The 21,701-nt window shown below is 39.5% G+C and overlaps 1 protein-coding gene across 1 annotated transcript in view; it reads left to right on the top strand.

The window, feature by feature from the left end:
- Positions 1-21,701, top strand: part of PCNXL2 (pecanex-like 2 (Drosophila)) — a 149,302-nt gene that overhangs the window by 102,205 nt on the left and 25,396 nt on the right. The window contains exons 24-25 of the mRNA XM_010018549.1: positions 9,873-9,931; positions 12,170-12,385. Of these exons, the coding sequence (XP_010016851.1) occupies positions 9,873-9,931; positions 12,170-12,385 (275 nt within the window). The remainder of the gene's footprint in view (positions 1-9,872; positions 9,932-12,169; positions 12,386-21,701) is intronic.

Here is a 21,701-nt window from a genome sequence, read left to right as displayed (position 1 = left end):
TACAGCCTGACCCTGTCCCCCTCCTCCCTTCATCATATCTTGCTTTGTATCTTGGATATGGCAATGGACAGAACAGAGTAGGAAGTTTACTTTCATTGCCCAGTGGGTCTAACCACTGGATCACATAGAGTAGCCCATTCCCTGCTGCAGCTGTGACTTGTCCCTGCAAACAGCAAACTGCCATCAGGAATCTGGAGATTTCACTGCCTACAAGCCCCTCATCTCTCCTGCTCATTCCTGTTTCTATCCTTCTGGTTCAGTGCCTATTTTGGGTTAAGGCACAGCTTGCATTTGCTTTGAAGGTTCTTGAGTGACTTACAGTGTGGTGTAACTGAATTAGTTAGGTGCCTCTAAAGAGGCTGTGATTAAATTGCCATGTATCTCAGAAGGAAATTAAAGGACACCTCTCTGTGTTTGAGAATATGTGATCAAGCCTTTCTTTTTTCAATCTTTTTAAATATCACTGTGTTACAGTTCCAGTCATTGTGGTCTGGAAAATAGTCACCTATAAGGTTAGTACAGCTGGGAATGGAGGGTGAGGAAAGCCTCCCCTGCCTCAAATCTAGTGAAGTTGGCGTTTTCTTTTATCCTACCAGCTCACTTAACCTGCCCATCGTGGACAGCCTGCAGGTGGAATGGGAAGAATTTTCCTAGTGCAAATGTAATTTGGGTTGACCCAATGTTACGCATATGTGTGGGAAAAGGAGTTGTGAAAAGTACTTGTCTACTCCCTCCCTTTTTCCCATAAAATAACAGGCCTTCTACTTCCAAATGCTTACTTTAACACATCCTAGTGCATCTGGTTTCCCTGTGAGCCTGCTCATCTGTTACAGCTTCTAAGACCCCTGCTCTGAACACAAGATGTCATTCACCCGTAACTGTCCATGGGCCTTCTTTGGGAGCTGCATGTTCAGACCTTTCATGTTCTCTTTTTTAGGGCTGGGTTTCTTTTAGTTTTTTCTTGCTATGTTGTTTGATTTTTCACATGTTTGTGGACCTCCATAGTGGTGATGTTTACAGAGGAACAACTGCAGCAGATGTTCATAGTTCACTAATGCCTTAGAAATTGATTTACAATGAATACTTTAAAGAAATGTACATTAACCTCTGAAGTCAACAATTACAGCATAAGTTAAGCATAGAAGAACCATTTTTTTCTCCCTAATCAGCAGGAGTTTGCGTTAGCCTGATTTCCTCAAATACCACTTCAGAAATGTTATGTTTTGACTGCTGTCACTGCCTGTTCTCCTTACTTAAAGTTCAAACTTTTCTGAATACTTCCAGCCACCTGGCATGAAAGCCAAATTGCAACCATGAGTTTTAGTATTCACTGTGATCATTTTAGTTTCTTCGGAGCTGTTTCTTTCTCCGCTAATTTTTGTGTTTCTCTCTAGCTGCTTCTACTTCTATACTGTCTTTTGTGAACTGACCAGAAAGAAGCACTGTATTCCAGTTGCACAACTTCAGAGTGAACTGAGGTTCTAGTTCCTTTGCTAGCAGCTGTTACCCAGTTTTATGAATGCTAGCCCCTTCGATGGCTGTGGCTCTTTTAAGAGAGGTCTTCACTGAGTAGGCTTGAGAGTTCTTTCAGGCTTTTATTGAGTGTTAATTTAGAACTGGGCAAAATAGTATAAGTGAGTATCAATGTTCAGATAAAACAAAAATGGGTGCTTCTTAGTACCTGGGATTTACAAGTCAAAACAAATAGGGCCAATTAATGAATGGGGTTTAGTCTGAAATTTTTTTTGCGTTATCTTCAAATTAGGACTGCTTGGTCCTGCTTGCAGAGCATGTAGAATTTGATGAGAGTCTTTCTGGAGACTTCAAAGGAATTGAGATCATTGAGCATCCAGCCTAGACTGGTACTGAGGGACGTTTAGGCCTGGCTTGGGTGCCCACAGCTATAGCATGTCTACTGATTTAGTGGTACTTCCTGGCTGACAGTGATGCTAAAGCTGGAATGTTAGCAAACTTCTGTTATTTTTTTCTTCTTTACTCTTCTAGCTGCAGATTTCCCAATAAAGATTTTTTTTGGAGGGAAAAAACACTGTCTTGAAACAGTGAGTATAAACTGGCCTTTAGGAAGTTGTGCCCTATTCTCCAGGTGCACACGTGGCCGTGGTTCTGGCACTCGGGGAGAGAATAGAGAAAACCAAAATGTTTGAAAAACAGGGAACATCCTTATCCATACTTCAGCCTTAGTTCTTCAAGAGCCCTCTGAAGTGACATGTTATTCATTAGACTTACTCATCTGACTGTCTTCTCAAGAACTTTATCTGTACTGCCTATCTACCTTACATTGTCACATTGCATACCACCAGTACTGCCCATGGACTTGTACCTGCAAAACTTGCCTGGTTTGGGAGTCTTTAATCCCTTTCAACAGGTGTATGGGGCTTTGAGGAGTGACAAAGCCACAGCATTCAGATCTGGGAGGTGTTGCTTCAGGTAAAGCCCCAAGCCCAGTAGAAGTTACACTCCCCTCAGCATCTTGAACTGTGATCTTATTTGGAGTAAGTGACCCTGTGTGCATGTGTTACCCCTTTGGCTACTTGCTGTAGCACAGAGATATGCACATCTCTGCAACGCAGCCCTTACCTCATGCTTGACTCCATGCACAGAGTTACACTGAACTGTGAAACTGTGAAGGCTGAGGAAGGATGGGTGAAGAAAACCAGGCACCTTTAGTCAAAAAGATCTGATATTAAAATAAGTGTTTTCTGAGTTGCCAAGAGTTTCACACTCAAGGGAGGCTGTACAAAATTCAGAGTTGTATTTTAACTGTTTGGCAGTATCTCCTTCACTGGTAACATCTCTTCTCAGATTTTGCCCCTGGCAGTCAACAAAACAAATTGAGGCTAATTGAATAGGAGCCATATGTGTGATAATTAATTGGGAGTGCATTCTGATTCAGTGCTTTGTACTTCCCTGCTGAGTTAAAGATGCATTCACAACTCCAATTCACTGAATCATTCTAAGAGGAGAGAATAAAGACAGAAGGGAGGCATCAGAGGGGGAATGCATGCTGAGACCAGGCAGGAACACAAGCAGAGATCAAAACCACAATGGGATAAATGAAAAGGGAAAGGGATGGGCAAAAAAGGAAAATGCATGCAGTGAAAAATCTGAGAGGATAATGCAACAGACATTGATAAACAGGAACTCAGACTTACAAAGAAAATCATGAGCGTGATATAAGAGGATTTTTAAAGATATTTGGAAAGGAAGGCAGCAACAGGTGTAAGAGAGGGATGAGAATGGACTCAGAAAGAGGAAGCATGTAATTTTTTAAGGGCTTGTGTGGTTATACAGTGGCACTAAAATTTTATAAGCTGTTCATCTAATGCTTAGCTTCCAAATTATGTAAATCTAATGCGATTGAGTAAACACATGAAATTTCTGTCATGTCAAGTATTGGAGACTCGTTAAAGTGGATTGACTGAATTTCTATAAGAATAAGTGTTCTCAGCAAGCTTTCATCCCATACACTTCAATAATGTAGATCACCTCCTGGTTTAGATTTAAATGAATCAAACATTTAGGGGTAAGATGAGGTTTGGAGCACTAAACTCAAACCTTTGAAAAGATGCTTACTCTAGCAACTTTTGTCAAGATGTGAAGATGGGAAAAAACTGAGATCACAAAGATGTTACACAAGTGTAACTGTTCTAACTGAGGTGATATGTAAATTGTGTACAGATCGCAGCTGGGAATATTCCATACTACAGTTTGCCCAAATCCTAGTTGTCTCCTGATGTACAAGGATATGTACTGAACTCAAACAGCACTGGGGCTTCTAAAAGCAAAATGTAAAATAACTCTCACTTCTTTCTGCGATAATGCAAAATGCAGAATTATTGTCACCATTGGTCAGAATTGTGTCTGAAGCTTTGTACTAGTTGGGAGTAAGTAAACACTGGATGAAAGCAAGAGGATTGGGCAACTTTGGTGTTTGGTTTTTGTTTGCCTTTTTTTTTTTTCTCCTTTTAATCCTATGTCTTGAAGTGTTTGCTCTCAAAATACCAGAGATTTTTTTCAGTCTGAAGAGTAATATAAGAGACTACCATGACTTCTGTCAATGATTAACACTCTAAAGAGTCCTTGCAGTGAAATATCCAGAGGTACTAAAATCCCTGCTTACGATTGGATTTTGTACAACTGCACAGTAGCAGTAAGATTTTTCTTGTTCTTCAGTGTAGTATCACTGATGCTACACTCACAGGTTAATGGCACTGGAATGGCTTGGTTAGCTTCTGCTTTGCCTCCCTTCATCTGTCGGTGAGAAATACATACCTGGAAGAACCTACAGTGAACTAAACTAGTATTTCTGATGTAGGCTTTCTTTGTAAGACATCATTCACCAGTCTTTCTCTTATTCTTGTATTTCCTTACACTTTCGTGCCATCTCTACCTCCCAAGTTTATTTTCAAGCAGCACATTGCTCTGTGTGGTGCAAAGGAAACAAACATTTTGGCCTCATTTGCTGAAGCAGCTCCCAACATATTTGTAATTTTATTCCCTACCCCCCCCCCCATCTGATCTTGCTCTCTTTTTCTAATGAAAACTTCACCAGGACATTTCTCATCACCTGCTTCCTACTCTCCAGGTCCTTACAGTTTCTCAGGCTTTTGCACCTTCACTCATGGGCCCATGAATTAGTTCTGCAGAGCTCTTTACCCAGAGCTGGGCACAGTGTAGTACCTTTCCTATAATGTTTGGTTTAGCTCGTGATGGAAAAATCAGGAAACTAACACTCACATACACTGTTTCATATACATGATTTTGTGTGTAATTAGTATATTGGCTTTTAAATTTAAAGTACCTCTATGAATTGCAGACAGTAAGGTATAGCTGTGATGCATGATCCTGTGCTAAGCCCCAACCTTACAGGAATGTCAGGGTCCTGGCTTTTTTTCACTGACACAAGAATGAGCATAAACGTCTCTGTGCAGTTGGCATAATCCTTCCACTTATAAAGCTTCCGGTATTGATTAGTATAAAATATATGAAGATAGTGACTACATGGCATTTAAAAGAAAAAGCATGCTTGGACAAGGGGAAAGAAATTAAGTAGCAAGGTAGACAAATAAGACAAAAGCAGGGGTATTGATGACAATTTGGTAAAGCATTAGTGAATATTTTAAAGTATTGTGATGCTTCAATAACCTGGCTTACAATATGAGATGAATTCCCCAGCTAAACCTTTGAATATGCACGTAGGTGGGACGTTTAATCCGTGTTTGGGCACTCAGCTTTTGATCTCAAATTCACACCTCTCCCTATTGCTGCAGGAACACAGAAACCTCATATTAAGAAAAGGCTTAAGAATATGCCAATTAAACATACTCAGTAGTATGAGCTCCCAACAGCAGTATGAGCCGAGCCCAGCAGTATGAGCACCAAATAAACCACAAAAAACCCCCGAAAAACAAACCCAAGAAGTTGTCAGCATAAATTATAAACACCTTTTTAAGATAGTTAAAAAACCCTGAAACAATTATTGATAAAATCTTATGGTGTTTTAAAAGGATTATGCAACAGCATTGCCTTTAACAACATTATCCCTTAGCCTTCTCCCAGTTTCCTAGCGTGCAATCAAAGTCACTTTTTATTACTGTTAGATGAAATACTGGAGTAGTCAAGGAAGGAGGGGAGGAAAAAAGCATAAAAAATAAGAATCAGAGCAAACAATGAGGAAGGAGAAGTTTCTTTCATTTTTGAGAGATCTTTATTAACGTGAATTAAACCTAGGGCATATCTTCCCTGCAGCTGCCCAGAAAACCTGGGCACAGTTATGCACAAAGGGGCTGTCAGCCTTTGCTGTTGCAATCATACTGAAATCATTCTTTATTTTAGATGAAATTGATTTAGAACTACTTGGGCATCTTCACACTTCTAATTAGTACCATCGGTTTTGCCTCTGGTGTCCTTCAAATATTCATGGATGCCTGCTTATTCTGCCATTTCTCATTCTCCCTCCTGCCTCACTGTTGCAGCCTACTACTACCACTGTGTTTTAATGCTAAGCCTTCCATTTATAGTGCCAGCAGTGTAGACTTTCACATGGAAATGTTGAGGATTTTTTTTTTTCCAGACTCCCATGAATAATAATAGGGCTGCAGCACAGTAGAGTTTCTCTCTTAGATTTGCCTGTTAGATGTCATGGAAAGGCAAATTAAAATTCATAGAACACAGACAAAGAAAAACTTTGGATCTACCCTAGAAATGCATTTCTTGCATCCCCCAGAGGGGAACTGCTTTTCTTTTGTTCTCTTTCAAAGTAGAGATTGGAATCCTGGAACTCTTGAATTTGTGTACTGGGGCAAAACCCAGCACCAGCAAGGCAGATAGAACAGCTGCAATTTTATTTTCATCTTCTGGAAATAAGCACAACAATAATCTTCTCTTTTTTTTTTTTTTTTTCCCTCTCCTCAATTTCCCCAATTCTCACCATCCACTGGATGTTCCCCAGGGTGACTGAATCCTCCTCAGTCTTTTTCCTACCTTGCTGAGGAAATTGGCAGAGTAAAGTGGAAGAAGAAAGTCTTCCCAGGTTGATAAATGAGGCAGTATTTTTGGAGAAAGCAAGTAAAGACAGTGACTTCATCCTTTTGCAAAGGGAAGCGATAGTTATAATGGCATGAACAGTGCTATGCAAACCAGTGGATTATCTCAGTGCCCATGTAAATGGTGGATTGAAAGGACATGAGATAGATATTTCAGGAACTAATCAGATGTCAACTTCAAACAATCACTTGCTCTCTTGGGCAAGTGCTGAAGGACCTGCACTCAGTTTTTATAGAATAATGCAATTCAGGAAGAAATTCAATTACTGAGCTAATTATCACCTTGGATGAGCGGTAACAACCAAATTTAAAGTAAGAGGCCACTGGAGGAAAGCCCAAGTCACCCACTAGTTCGCTTAGAGAGGTCCTAGTTGACAGTGAAAAGCCCAGGAGGAAAGGTGTCTCTGACTTGATTGTTAGGCACGGTGTATTTTAGTTTAATGCTATGCAAATTCCCATTGCCTTCAAGAAGGTACTTTGCTTACTAATAATTGTGGAAGAGTTTTAAAGTCCAAAATGGATTACCTGACTTTATTTATTCAACTGACTGAATTTCAGGAGAGGAGTTTGCTTTACAAACTCTATTACCTTTGGTCTTAAAAAAAAAAATAAAAATAATTATAATTTAAAAAAAAAAAATCTTCAAAATACCTGGCTAAAGATTTGGATTTTTCTCATAGTGTCTGAAAAGGTAAATCCTTCCTTATCTCATGTCCTGAGGCCCATGTTCTAGCTGCTTAAGCAACCATTACTGTGCTTGGAATGGAAGTTAAAGCTGCAATCCTGGTTTTGTTTTGTTTGGGAGTGCTGTTCTGTTTCTTTCCTTTTTTCCCAGTCATGCTGCATTATCTGTCTCAGAGTGTCCTCATGGTTCTCCCTGATTGTATCATGCATCTTTCTCTCAAAGAAAATAAAAAGGAAAGAAATGGAGCCAGAGCTGCATGCTGGGCAAAAGGATTCTTACTTATTACAGATTAGAATTTTCTGAAGTATTGCTTGATTTGTATAGGTCTCAATATGCCTCAAGAACAGAAATGCTTTAAAGGTTGGTAAAAAATTGGGGTGAAGAATAGTATTGACTTGTACCTCATACCGCCACACTGATTTCAGAGGGACTGAAAGTTAATAAGGAACCTCATAATCTTAAAACATATGCATTTGGAAATCAGCAGCATTTCTCTGCTGAGAATAGAAAATTGATTGAATTCCATAACCTAATCTTTATGCTTACTCTTGCATATGTTGCAATTGCAGGTGGATGTGTAACAGGGTAGAAGAATTCTGACAACCTTTTGAAGTAAAATCATTCTTTATGTTCTGAACTGCTTATAGAAGGCCCTTCCTCCCGCCCCCCCCGCCCCATTGCCATTTTCTGTTGCATGGGAAATGAAAATTGCAGTTACAATAAGCTGAGCCAACCAGAGACAGGAAGATAAATAATACATCAAATAAAATGCTAATCTATGTAGATAATGTACTAATGCTAATTACAAATAATTCTAATTAAGGCTCATATTCTCTTCAACTGTATTTCTTGCAAAGTAAAGAACACGCCTTTTTAAAGCAAAAAATCATTGCTGGTAGGGAGTAGAAGTAAAGCAATTCTGTTCCTCTTCTGTCTACTCATGGAAGTCTGCGTGCAACTTTTCTGTTGGTCAGTTTTCCGCAGCTTTTTGGGAAGGCTTTAAAGGGTGGATGAAAAAGCTTTCTAACATTAGGGACATCAATGACATCCTTTTCCCAGTTGGCTTCAGCATGAGCTTATAACTCAGAAACTTCCATGCTTTTAAAAAAGCTGTACATTGACACCTAGGAGCCAATACTGAGATAAGGACATACAGGTTCCCAGAGGGTCTCTGCTGTGCTTCAAAACCAACATTGTTCTGGGTTTGCACCATCCTTTTTCAGTGTTATTTAAGCTGTTTGAAAGCCTCACATACAATTTATACCCTCTTTGATGCAGTCTTCCTGCAAGTCTCATAGTGAGTATATTCAGGCTTTGCAAGTTGACAGGCCAACCATCAGCCCTTTCAAAATCCCCGTGGTGCCCTGTGCTTGGTTCCAGTGCCTGGAGAGGTGGTGCCTTGGCAATTTTCTTTTGTGTTTGCAGGCCGTTGGACAGATTAGACTCTCACCACTGTCGTGTGTAACCCCACGCTGGCTGTTTTTTGGGGCAAATAGCTTTGTCTTTCCCTGTTCTCTGCTTTAACCCCATTTTCCACGGAATAGTAATATTTTAGGTATCTGATAGATAGATCTGCTAAGGCTAGTGATTGAGGGCAAAACTTCTGAGGCAGTGTTCTTCATGAAGTGTCCTGAAATCCTAAAGCACTGCTGCCAGAACAGTATTTCAGGGAAATTTACATTTACTGTAGTACTTCTCTTAGCCAGGCTTTCACTTGCACCCTGAAGGCTTGGGAGATCTGTGGACTTCTGGTGTTGAATATCCCTAGTCACCACACCATCATTCCCTTCTTTTGAACACTTGCTTGCCCACAGTGATTTATTTGTTCCTTGTTTTCAGACTTAGTGTCTTCAGTTACAGGTAGGAATAAAAAGTCAATTCAGTCTACCTTTTGGTTGCTTTCTCTTTTGTGACCATTTTTCCTATGGTATTTATATTCCACTGCTACAATGAAAACACTGAATGGGGAATGTGTCATTCATAAGGGAGGCAGGGTTACAGTCTATATGGACCAAGAGCCTGTAATTTACTCTGTTTCTTTTTTTTTTCCCAAGCAATAAGAATGACCAGAGACTGACTCATTGCTGCCTAGCTAAATATGAAACTATGTGGTTTTGTTGTTGTTGTTGTTGTTTTTCCACACATGGTATACACCCACAGAAATATTTTCACACAAAGAAAACCCCTTGAGTCTAGCTGTCTTCCTTAAGGCTTAGAAGGGAAGAAAGACTGATTTAATATTCTTTCTATTCACTGTTTTGGTGGCATGTGTCTTTGTGCTGCTGGAGCCAGTTCCATTATTTAAGTACATAGTGTTGTCTATTTCCACAGATTCTCTGCCCCACAAGAAGGAAAATGGGGAAGAGAGTTTGAGGAAGGGAGGAGGAGACACAGACACTTCTGTGTGGTGATAAGCTGCTATATCAATGCTGAACTGAAATAACTATATATGCCTACTTGGAATAAACTGATGAATGGATTAGAGTGCAAACTGAATAATGACATAAACACAGAATGAGAAGATATGTTAAAAAGAAAATACAAATGTGATTCAGGGAGAGTCTTATTTTTAAAAGAAAAAAGCAAAAAGAATTGGCTGTACAACATGTCTTTATTTCCAGCACCAAAAGGTCGGACCATTCCAACACCAGACTGGCAATTCAGATCGAAAAGGATGCAGGTATGGCCTGGAAGTTTGGATGTTTTGCTTGATTTGCAAAATGTGATGCATTTACACTGTCAAGGCTTTGCTGGGTAAGCTGAAGAGATGCAGAGGATTTAAACGTTGTGTGAGCAAGCCAGAGCATTTTAAATGTAGTAGAGCATCGGTTTAAGTCGTGAGACTTGATAAGTCAAGGTTTTGTTAAAAAGCAGCAGGTTGATGGTGCCCGTAACAGCTGACAGATATCACCTCTTCCCTGGGGAGAAAACTTTCTGGAGATGGGGGAAAGGGAAATTGGAAAATTTGCAGGGGAGGATAAAAAAAATGAAGTAAGAAGGATGATGGGCTTCTCCTCTGGGTGCCAGTGCATTAAACAAGCTCTGATTCATGGCACTGTAAGGCACCTTCCTGGGCTGCACCAAGTGGTTCCTGTGAGACTGGGAAGCAAGAGCAATTTGGGGCCAGATAGTGGAAATAGAGAGTGTGTGGTACCTTAGCTGATGTTCTTCAGCACCTGGTGGGACAGAGCCCTTTCCAGTGGAAATCTATACCAGTATTTCATGCCAAATACCCATTCCAGCAGGAGAAGCCGGGGTTTCATATATGGATTCTGCAGCTGGTTTTATTTTGCCCCTGAGTTGTTAGGGGCTTGCATTGTAGAGGTATAAGATTACATTGTATTTATTGCTGTTATATTTTTATTTACACACCCTCCCTTTTATCTTTATCCATTACATCAGTAGCGTGAACAAATATACATCTTTAAGCAGAAGTGGGTGTAATCCAGAGTGTCCAAGAGGACAAGAGAGGTATTGGCAGTTTGAGGCATATATAATGCTCTTTCATTATTTATCATTTCAAGGCAGGGAGTTAAGATATTTCCCAAGGCCATTCTGTCATCTGACAGCAGTAACCTTTAGCACTATTCTATATGTTAATAAGTTGATTATGTTTCACACCCCATAGCTCAAGCAAAACATTCCTTTGTGTGTGTGCTTAAAAGATTAATTTGATGACTCATTTAGATTTTGCCTAAATGCATTCCGGAAGGTGTATAGCTGAGTATGTCTGTATGTGCATACACACCTGCATGTACATACATACCACACTGAATGCATAATGGCCTTGGTGATGAAAAGCAGTGTAGCAACACGCTTACTCCTCCTGTTTTACTGAGGAGCAATTTATAGGGGAAGCTATAGCCTGTCACCCTCTGGGTTTTTTCTCCACGTTAGATATGCTCCTAAATATGCACATAAATAAATATGCGTGTGTGTCTGTACGTATGTATCCACATACACGCTCATGTATAGAAATACACCTACAAGATGTTAGTTTGTATGCATATATCAATGTGCCAGCATTTTGAAAGTATTGAAGGTGAGACACTCGTGCATCATAGAAATGAAAAGCAGTTCTTATGTCAAGCATATGTTATGTAAAAGAAGACAAGCACAAGACAACACCACGTTAGATTATGCAGCACTGTGTTAGCATTTGTGAAAAGTTCATTTGCTTTCATGGATCACCATCACAAAGTGCTACTTTTAATCCAGTTAAATGCCATAAACTTTTAGGAGATGACACTTCCAGACTGTGATGGGGTGAACAATTGGTCCAAGCAATGTGTAATTGGACAGCTATTAATTTTTAAAGAAGTGATAGCAATTCTAGTTTTATTCTTTCTTGATATACTCAGTGAGATCTTTTAAAATATGTATCTTCATCTTAAGTACCAGCAGATACTTCATGGAGAAGCCTTTGTGGAAAATTCCTGTCCTGGAGTACTAGAAGAAAAAAATCCCACCAAAATTCCTGGACGCTGTGTGATCGACTTATTTAAAAATCTCAGAAATAATACTCAGATTTAAGCTTACATGCTGAAATAATGATGATTTCTGGGTTCTTAAATTAAGGACAATAGGTAGACATAAACTTAGCATTGCGGAGACTTTCAGTGGAGCTAAAAAATTCTTGCTTTTGGAAAACATGGAGGTGATTTGGTTTGGTCTGAAATAGGTGTTAGCACTAATTTGATGTTCTGCACTATTCTTCATATGAAACAAAAGTTTCATGCCTGATTCTCTGGAGGGCTAAAAACCACCTGGGAAATGTAGATTGTATGAAGCATGAGGAAGATATCCAGCTAGAGGAAGAAGCTTTATGTAGGAATAAAAAAAAAGTGGGATTTTATGCAGAATGGCTTAGTGTATTATAAATTTTATCCTTTACAAATGTGTGCTGCTCTGGTTGTAGGAAATGATGACAATAATCTCAACTCCATTTTTTATGAGCATCTGACAAGATCTCTGCAGGAGTCTCTTTGTGGAGATTTGATTCTGGGCCGCTGGGGAAACTACAACACAGGAGACTGCTTTATTCTGACATCGGATTATTTAAATGCCTTTGTGCACTTGATCGAAATTGGAAATGGCCTTGTCACCTTTCAGCTCAGAGGGCTGGAATTTCGAGGTAAGGATCCTTGATGATTTAAATAACAAAACCTGCAACAAAGCCTGTCTGATGTTTTCATCGATCACAACTCTATAGCAGGACATAGAGTTTAAGGCTCTTTCTCTCTCTCTTTTTACAGATACTTGTCTGTTTGTATAAAAGCTCTGTATTTCATTGTATTATTATCTGAATAATAATGTTTTCAAATTTGATGTTAACAATTTTGGAGTCATGTTCTGCAGTATCATAAGACTTTCAGAAAAGGCACACTGAGTTATTTGCTTGGTTCACAGATCTTTTAGATTATGATTAGTTACATTTTCAGATTATTTCCTTCCCTCCATAATGATGAAAAATGAAGTTATTCTTAAAATTGATCAACCCCCCAAAACTCGTCTTTGAAAAAAAACCCAAATATCATTAGACACCTCCCATGGAAAGTAACCTGTGTCAGATCATGCAAGATGCCAGTGCTGAGATAGTCTCTATCACAGCAAAACAGGAGAAGAGAAGCTAGTCAATCAGGGTTTCATATTTCTATTATTTAGAAAGTGCTGACTTCAGTGGAAGAAGTGACCTCACTTTGTTCCTGCTCAGGATATTCCTTTGTTAGGACACTTCTCTTTAAGGAATGGCAGTTGCGTCCCTGTCCTCGGTGGTGTGACTTTTGTGAGGCCAGTTGCTCATAGTGTCATATTCCTGCGTTTTTGTCTGTTATTGTCCCTGGAGTAGGAAGGAAAATGAAAGTAAGCCCACAAAACTTTTAAACAGCTTTTAAATTTTGCTCATGTTGGCTTCCTGTGCTTGCTGCTTATGTTTGTAACCTTTCAGAGATAACACTTTGCAATTGCAGGTGACAGGAGTTTTGAAATCCCAGAATAAACAGCTTTCCAGGCTCCAGGGCTGAGCAACTAATGGGCAGTGTGTAAAGGAGTGTATAATCAAGGCAACTTTTCAACAAGATTAGGTATGAGAAAACAGGAGACAGGCTGGCTCTTTGAATGCACTGAGGTGTGGGGAGGATTAGACTAGGAAATAACATGTGTGGGCTCAAATCTTGACTCTGTGACAGGCTCCCTGCGGGATGTTGAACAGGTTGTGGTAAATGCTTGATGTTCACCTTCTTCTATGGTGGGGATGAAGTTAATACTCCTGTGTCTTAAGAAAGGTTATGTAGAAAACCGTAACCTGAAACAGCCTCGTATTGTAGTATCTGAAGAGGTATGTATTTGGTAAAAAGGCAAATTATAAGAAAAAGCAACTGGAAAGGAAAGAGAAATTATTTTTTTATCAGCCTTGTAATTTCTTGTTTATAATCATAATGGTATATGTGTGGGTTTGTGGCTTTCTTCAACTTCAAAGACATCTGTGCAAGTAGTATTTTCTTGTGTGCCTACAAGGTGAGCTGTGCTGCTGCTGTGTCAGAGAGAAGTGCTGAGGTTAAGTACCCTATAGAGTCCACAGGTACTTAAAGAAAGCAACTTAAAAGCTTATTTTGGATAGATTTGGAATTTGTTGTTACTTCTTTCAAATCCAGGCCAGACAAATGCAGATTTATGTTGTTCTGCAAGAACAGTTAAATACTGTGGCAGTTCAAATCTCTTAGTCACGGTACCAGTGGTTTCACAGGCCAGTAAATCTCTGAGATAATTGCTTTTTTTCTCATTTTTGAAGACAGTTTTAGCCAGCCTGTCACTTTCGGTTCCTCTTACATTGCTCACAGTTGTGATTCTTAATGGAAACTCTGAAATCAGAAAATAGTTCATTCATTTCTGCAGAGCTGAAAAGTGACTTTCAGGAGGGATTTATGCATGTTAAAAAAGAGACATATCTTGGACACTGTTGACATTTTGTTCAGATTTGTTGGGATTTGGGGTAAGCAGGAGCATTTACGTTTCCGTTAACTTGCATTCTAATTTTAGAAAATTATTCTTGCTGATCATCCTTTTGTGTTAAGATAGTTCACTGTAGGATCTGAAACACATAGAAGAAAGAAATCTCATTTTCATGATGAAATTACATGACTTTTGTGAATGTTTTTTTTTCCTTTATGTAGTTGCCACCTACTGCTGGGTTCTTCTCCATCATCACCATCCCCAGGTAGATCAAGAAAAGTAAATCTTGGAAACAGAGATGAAAAAGTATGAGAGGATCCTCGAACTATGTGTTCTCTGGATAAAAAGCCTAGCAGATGGGCTGAGTGAACTGGAAGTAGAATGGTGAATTTGGAATGGAGTTTTGTTGTTCAAGTGGTATAGTTCTGTTGTAAAGTGGTTTGGGAAGATTTGGTCTGACTTTGAGCCAGAATGGTTCATTACCAGGCGAGTGCCCTTTTGCATTTGGATCTGAGAGCAAAGTTCAAAAATTGCAGTCAGGGCATCTCTTAATTCCCTTAAATCAAAGTTTAAGTAACTAAATGGGACTGAAAATTGACCTTTCCACGCAGGTTATCTAATGCTGTTCAGTGTTAGTGCTGTTGCTGATTCACTTTGTGAATAGGTCCAACATGTTTGCTGGCTGCAGTAGGCTGTCCCAAGGAAACTGAGATTGAGCTGAAACTCTTCCTTGGCAGATTTTCTTTGCTCCATCCTTTAGGTGAGATCACTGCCTGTAGGGGCAGGAAGTTAGAGTGGGCTGTGCCCAGGGAGCACCAAGAGCCAGCTCCCGCACAGACAAGGCATGTTCTTCCCCACTGCAAATCTTGCAAATAGCTGGTGTGGGGTGCAACTGAATGCAGTAGAGTGTTCTTCTGCATAGGTGGGAAGAGAGTATGCAACTGCCCTGGAAGAACCTGGTAGTTTGCAAAGTCAAGAGGGAGTTGTTAAGCATTATGCTCATTTCCCCTGCTTTCAACATCTTACGTTCTTATTTTTAGTTGTCTGGCCAGGCACTATTTTTCATATAGGACCCTGATTCCTTTTTGTTGTACAGCATGGTTTCCCACAGAGAGGGAAAAAAGGGCTAGAGTAGGAACTTGAAATCTATAATTTCTGAGCTTTGGCTGCTTGACTTCAATTTCAAACAAGTAATTTTAATTGAGGGCCCTAAAAATCTGCTCTTCCTTAAATAGGAAGTCTATGTTTGCTTTGGAAATGAGTGAATCACGACAGTGTTCTCTGTGCCTCTGACTGTGTTCTGTTTGTGAGTAAACCAAAAACAATATTTGCATTGTGGAGCTCTGGATTTTCCTATGGGTGTTTCTCGTTGTGGTAGCTGAAAAGCTGTGCTAGCAATACTGCCACAGTACTGGCTGAAGAAGGGGTCCTAGGGTCTTCTGAATTTAAGCATACTGGGGACAGGGGGTACTGCCTTCCCAGTTTGCAGTCCAGCCTAATTGGGAATTAGCATTATAAATGACCGATCCAGATGCCTTTCTAACTTAATGTAATAGAAGCATTTGGCTGAGATTTTAAATGAACACACCCACCCCACCCTAAAATCCTGCAGGCAGAGCAAAAAGATATAGACTGACAGAAGAAAGCCAGCAGAGCTGGGATTCCTCTCATCCATCTTTAGTCCTGTTCAATTTAAGCACCTTGCATGAATTAGTTCTTCATTCTCTCTTTCTGCAGGTAAAGAGGTGATGAACCTGCATCGTGTCATTCATTCTGTGTGTCAAGCAGGGGGAGGCTCAATACCTCCAGGCATTGAGAGGAGACACCTTTATTCCTCCTTTATTGAAAATGAAGAGGGTAGTAATGAGCTCAGGTTCAGTGAAAACTTTCAAGTAGCTGCACGTTGGTGTGGGGGAATCAAGCCCTTCAGTTACTTAACTCTGTTGTCTGTGTTAGAGCACAGCAGTATGCTAAAAGCAGCCTGCCAGAACAAATACATAATGTATCATTTAATTTGAAAGGAAGAGAAGGGAAAACCCACAATCAGGGAACAAGTAGAAGGAATGTCAAAATATCTAGTTCCCTGTAAAACAAGGAAGACTTAAAATATTTTTCTGTCTACTCTGTGCCTCTACAAAGTGTATTTTGGAGAATATCCAGTTAGGTGTTACATGTGCAGAAACTACGTATGGATGGCAATGCTGAAATATTGAGGAGCTTTTTTCTGTATCATACCTACTATTCTTCAATCATGTAATTAACTTCTAAATATCTGCTGTGACTTTTTGTTACTACATGTTGCACATGCAATATTCATGCTTCGCTTGGAGCTTCGTTAGATAAATCAAGGAAAGAAGCGCAGAGCAGACACAGATGTAATTGTACGCAGTAAAGGCAGCTGTGACAGCAGGATTGGATTGCCTGTGGGGTTTTCTCTGTGTTAGCAAGCTTATTTCCCACGCAAAATGGTGTATGAACACAGCCAGTTTAGTGTGTATGCTTCAGGCACAGTAATGATGTCTAAGAAATAAGGACAGTTACTCATTTCTGCAGCGTATGTGTATGCTGCATAGTTTTTTGCAGTAGCAAGTATATTACCAGTGTAAGGAATATTTATTGGTGTTTTATTTTTGTGTCTGAAGGCTCTGTAGTGCTAGCAAGAATAATTCTTTATTTAAAGAGTGGTTGTAACTTTCACTTTTTGCTTTTACAAATGATTTCTTGCTGTTGGGAAATAGAAGCACCCACCCTCATGTCTTTCCTGAAACCACACTTGAGATATGTTCAGTGTATGCACCAGACCAGAAGGTATTGATAAATTACAAGGAGTTCAAAGAAAAGCTGCTATTTTTAACACATCTCTTTGGAGAGAAGAGAGAAGGTCAAAACCCAAAAAGTAGGTTGTTCATGGGAAATAACAAAGGCTGAGAAACAGAATGCTCAGCAATATTAGAGGCAAGAATAGAATGAGTGCAGAGGGTTTTCTTTAATCTTAGTGATTTAATTGGGAGAATTGGCATGGAACAGGGAAGAGAATACTTTGTTGAAATCTTTCTAGATGTATAATGATGCTCCAATAGTAGAAGCTACCTAGGAATTTCAAACAGGCTTAGCATAGCTTCTGTAACACAGAGTAGACTAAATATTTGATATCTTTTTTCACTTTCCTCCCTTCCAAAATTTTATGTGTATAAGGGTGCACTGGAGAAGACTTTTGGAAGGAAGGGCAATGTTGTTAGATATACTGCAACCTTTTTATTGAGAAAATGTTTTTGCCGCAAATAATGTTGCATCTTGCTTTGCACTCCAAAAGAGGTGACATGAAATGTTTTCATGGTATTTGGTAGCTGCAAGTTTAACAACTGACATCCTTAGAAAATGCTTTCTTCCACCTGGGCTTCCATAATGTGCCTCTGTGGACCAAGAAAATGGAGGGTTTCTGGGGAGAGGGGATGCCTATTATTGGAGCAACTGATCTGCTTTGAAAACCGGACTATTTTTCAGGCATGTAAACACCTGAAGGAGCTGAAAACCAAAGCACAGTTTTGTAACTAACAGCTTTGATCTTTGAGGAATTGATACTGGGTTTTAAGTTCTGAGATTTTTCTTTGAAACAACCTGAATCTATCAGAGCCTATCAATTACTCTTCTTAATCCCAATTCCACAAGGAAAAGAGTAGGAAGGAGCCAAAAGAGTTGGTGGTTTCCAGATTGTATCCAGTTCTGGGGTTCATGAGTTTCCATTTGGGAACTCAGTTTGCTCCTTTTTGAAGTATTTGTTTTTCTGTGTTTCTTGTTCCTTGTTGCTTTTTTCAGGAGAGGATGGCCTTTCAAAGGCTGTAATTATGCTTTTCGTGCTGCTTCTGTGTGATAGTTTACTGATTATTAACTGCTATGCCGAGCAGAGAAGTGTCGGGTGAGAAGGAGCCTTATCCATCAGAATTTGGGACTACTCGGATTTGCAGCAGAACTTGGTGGAGCAGAGTCAGATATTTCCACTGTAATGCATTTATTTCTAAAATACTCGTGTGCATGATTTTGCCAAAAAAATGGTGAGCAACCAGGCATTTTCATGGAGTCATCGGTGACGAGACTTCTGCACAGTCTACAAAAGGAATTCACCCTGGGTTTCAGTCCATCTTTATGGTTCTCATGTCCATATCCAGCTCCATCTCTCAGGTTTAACATCTGTTTAAATCCCCAAGTCCAAACCTGATTGTTGGTGTCCCAGTATTTAAAGCTTGAAGGACCCAGTGCAGGAGAGTGATTTATGATCTTTTTAACATCTGTGGGGTGGGATCAGTTCATTAGTCCTGTGAGTCCTTCCTATGTACATTTGCACCCTAGTTGTTTATGATTGTCAGTGATCCTTAGGGCTCAACCTATTGCTGCCTTCAGCCGAAATAATTATTCTCCATTCTGGATGTGTTGTTAAACTGAAGTGTTTTATGGAAGTTAAAGTTGCCTCTAGAAGTATATTGTTGTGTTATGGGGCTCTTCAGAACTTAAAAAAAAAAAAAAGCTTTTCTTTTCACTCACTGAATTTTCAAAATTGAGTTCAAAAGCACACTATGATTTCAGCCTTAAATTATAGAAGCGTGGGTGGTCATTAATTTAGGTTTATTTCATGTATCCTCTTAAAGTGAGATTGCAGTCTATAGTTTCAATTTTCTCGTTTTCATTTAGGTCAGCTCATTCTGGCAGAGCACAAGTCAGTCCTGAAGTCCTGATGTGTCAGTAAAATAGAAAAAGCTCCAAGTTCTCACCCTGATTTTCTCCTGAGCTCACATAGACTGACCTTGCTTTGTTCAGCTGGCACATGTTTTTGCATTGATGGGGTTTTGGCAAACCTCCAGTGTTAGATATCTTACAAATGAATCAGTCTCATCTATACTCACAGGGGTCACAGTGAATCACTAAGTTTGAGTGAAATGGAGGAGCTTGTTTTCTTTCTACTGCAGAAATCAATGTAAAAAAAAAATGTTTTCCCTCAGATTTTAGAATGACTAATTACCAGTGAAAACATTTTCCAATATTTTAATATTTAATGGTACTACAGTTAATTATATTGCCGAACTGAAGTACATGTTCTGCTCTCTGCTTTTTGGTTTTGATGAATAATTCTGCCAGAGTTGCTTGAGCTTGATAATTTTTGAGAAGCAATATAAAAATTGTCATTGAAATCATCAACTTACAACATATACATAAAAGTTTAGAGTCACCCTTCTGTAAAATATGTATACAAATGCTTAACTTCATTTATTGTAACTTAAATCTTTTGGCTCAGTGCATAAAGCTGAACACATGCTCTTAGTCTCTGCAGTACCAGTGTCTAGAGTAATTGACCAAAAAGGTTTGATGCAGGCACTGGCAAAATGAAATTTCTCAATAACATGCAAATCTGTGGCATTGAAGTCCAGCCAGTGCATTATGAATTAAAGTAAGGCTCAATTAAAGATGAGAGAAAGTTACAGGCTGTCTTTCTAGAGCTGACTGCAAGAATTGGGAGGGAACCAACATGCATTTGAGTATCAAGCCTGCGTTTTGCCTTTGCAGACTTGAGTCCTTTTACTAGATGTCACTTGGAGATGCCCATCAGCAGCATGACAGGAATAGGGATTTGGTGTTTTGTCAGAACACTGGCCATGGTTCAGGTTACACCTTTAAACTTAACAGGGATACCCCAGAGGCTCTGCAAGTGGTCAAGACACCAAATCCTCAAGGTGGTAGTACCCAAGTCCATCAAACAACTTTTGTTAAGCAAGTGAATGTTTGCCAGATGTTGAAGACCACAGCCCTGATTTCATGCTTTGGAATAAATCTGCAAAATGACCACATAAGCTCCTTTGGTTGGGTCTCAAAGCTTTTGTAATAACACAGTACCGGTTAGAATGCTTGCCATGTTCAACGTTGATTGTGCCCACTGCAGTATGATTTTAACTTTAGTTGATTAAAATTACCTAGCAAAGATGACTTGGAGACATTTTCACCTGTTGAATTAGCTGAGAATGCAGATAATTGTTCTGGCATCTTCTTTTGTTGTTATGCATGTGATGACAGTTTCCCTCAAACATTGAGAGTCTCTTAAATTCACCTATTATTTGTTTGCCAGCCTCTTTAGGACCCATTTTTTGCAAAATATGTGGCTTAAGAAAACTAGTAATTACAGAATCTGCAGTAATAATATTTGGTACTTATTAATAGAGATAATACAGAGAGCACATAGAAACAGCCAGCATCCCATAGGAATTAAATGCTGTATTTCCATACCAAAAGAAGAGTGATTTAAGACTAGAGTTACCTAGACTGAGCAAAGCCAGCTTTAATTCCCTAAGCTGGAAGGGGTTCAGTGGCAACTGTTTATTAGGCTTGTGTTTTTCATCACTTACAAACATTTGGCAGTACTTAATTTAGAGCCTGGGATGAAGATGTATCTTCTCTTAAATTCAGTTTATTACTGAGAGACCTTTAAGCTTTCAAAAATACACATAACAGCAATAGTAACAGCACCAGCATGGAACAGTCATTTTCCTCTTTTCAAGCTACGTACAAAAGAATATGCCTTTCCCTGCTCCAGTTTGAGTAGGATGTATTTTGGCTTGACTTCAGCAAAGCATCCACTGACCCAGAGCAGTTGCTGCTTTTTTGCTGTTGAGCAGTGGTAATTCATGTAGAAATGTGTGAAATACGCAGCAGAAGCTATGTCCAGTTCATGTCCAGTCCAACTGGAAATATCAGCTTGATAGGTCATGTTTTGTACTTTGTGGCAATGTTGAAAGAGAAGATGTTTATATTTGAGTGAGTTGAAGGCATTTAATAATTTGTTGTATAAATTTTCACTCATAGAAAACTGAATGGAGAACACTGGAATATATTGGATCTTTTTTCCCCCCACATCTCTTAGGGCTACAATCCTGTATTTTCTCACACCTTTCCTTCAGATCTTTCTATTCTTCTTTTTTTCTTGTATGTTTTTGCTTGCTGGAAATATTTTAGAAAGCATACAGACAAAAAAGAGAAAGTGATAACCAATACTTCTACATACTTAGTTGTATTTTGAAAGGCTTTTCTTAGTCCCAAGAAAAGAATATGCTGAGTACTACTTCAGTCAGTACAAGCTAAAGTCCACAGGTTCTTGACCAGACAGTTGTGATGGAACTGGGATAGGCAGTCAAGGGCTGTCATCACGCTCCACAGAAAGGCCTTTGGGATGCTGCCTTGCTCCAGGCTTTCTTTCAGGGTGCTGGCAAACTGCAGGGTATTGGAGCTGACACTGTTCTTTCCTGGTCCGACATTCAGATGATGAACATAGCCAAATTCTTCTCCTATTTACAGTGACACAACAGAACAGGTCTGTTGGTCCTGGCGGGTGGTTCATAGCTGTTGAACAGCAGCACAGTGGCTAGCACCTTCCTCTCCTCTTGAGACCATTTGGAAGCTGATGGAGCCAGCTCTCTTGTGGGGTGATACTGAAACTTTGGCAGAAGTCCCATGTGAGA

Source organism: Nestor notabilis, unplaced genomic scaffold (assembly GCF_000696875.1).
Source record: "Nestor notabilis isolate BGI_N333 unplaced genomic scaffold, ASM69687v1 scaffold6827, whole genome shotgun sequence".
In the NCBI taxonomy this organism is placed as follows: domain Eukaryota; kingdom Metazoa; phylum Chordata; class Aves; order Psittaciformes; family Psittacidae; genus Nestor; species Nestor notabilis.
Note: the sequence above shows the minus strand (reverse complement) of the source record. Positions and strands in the feature narration are given on the sequence as shown.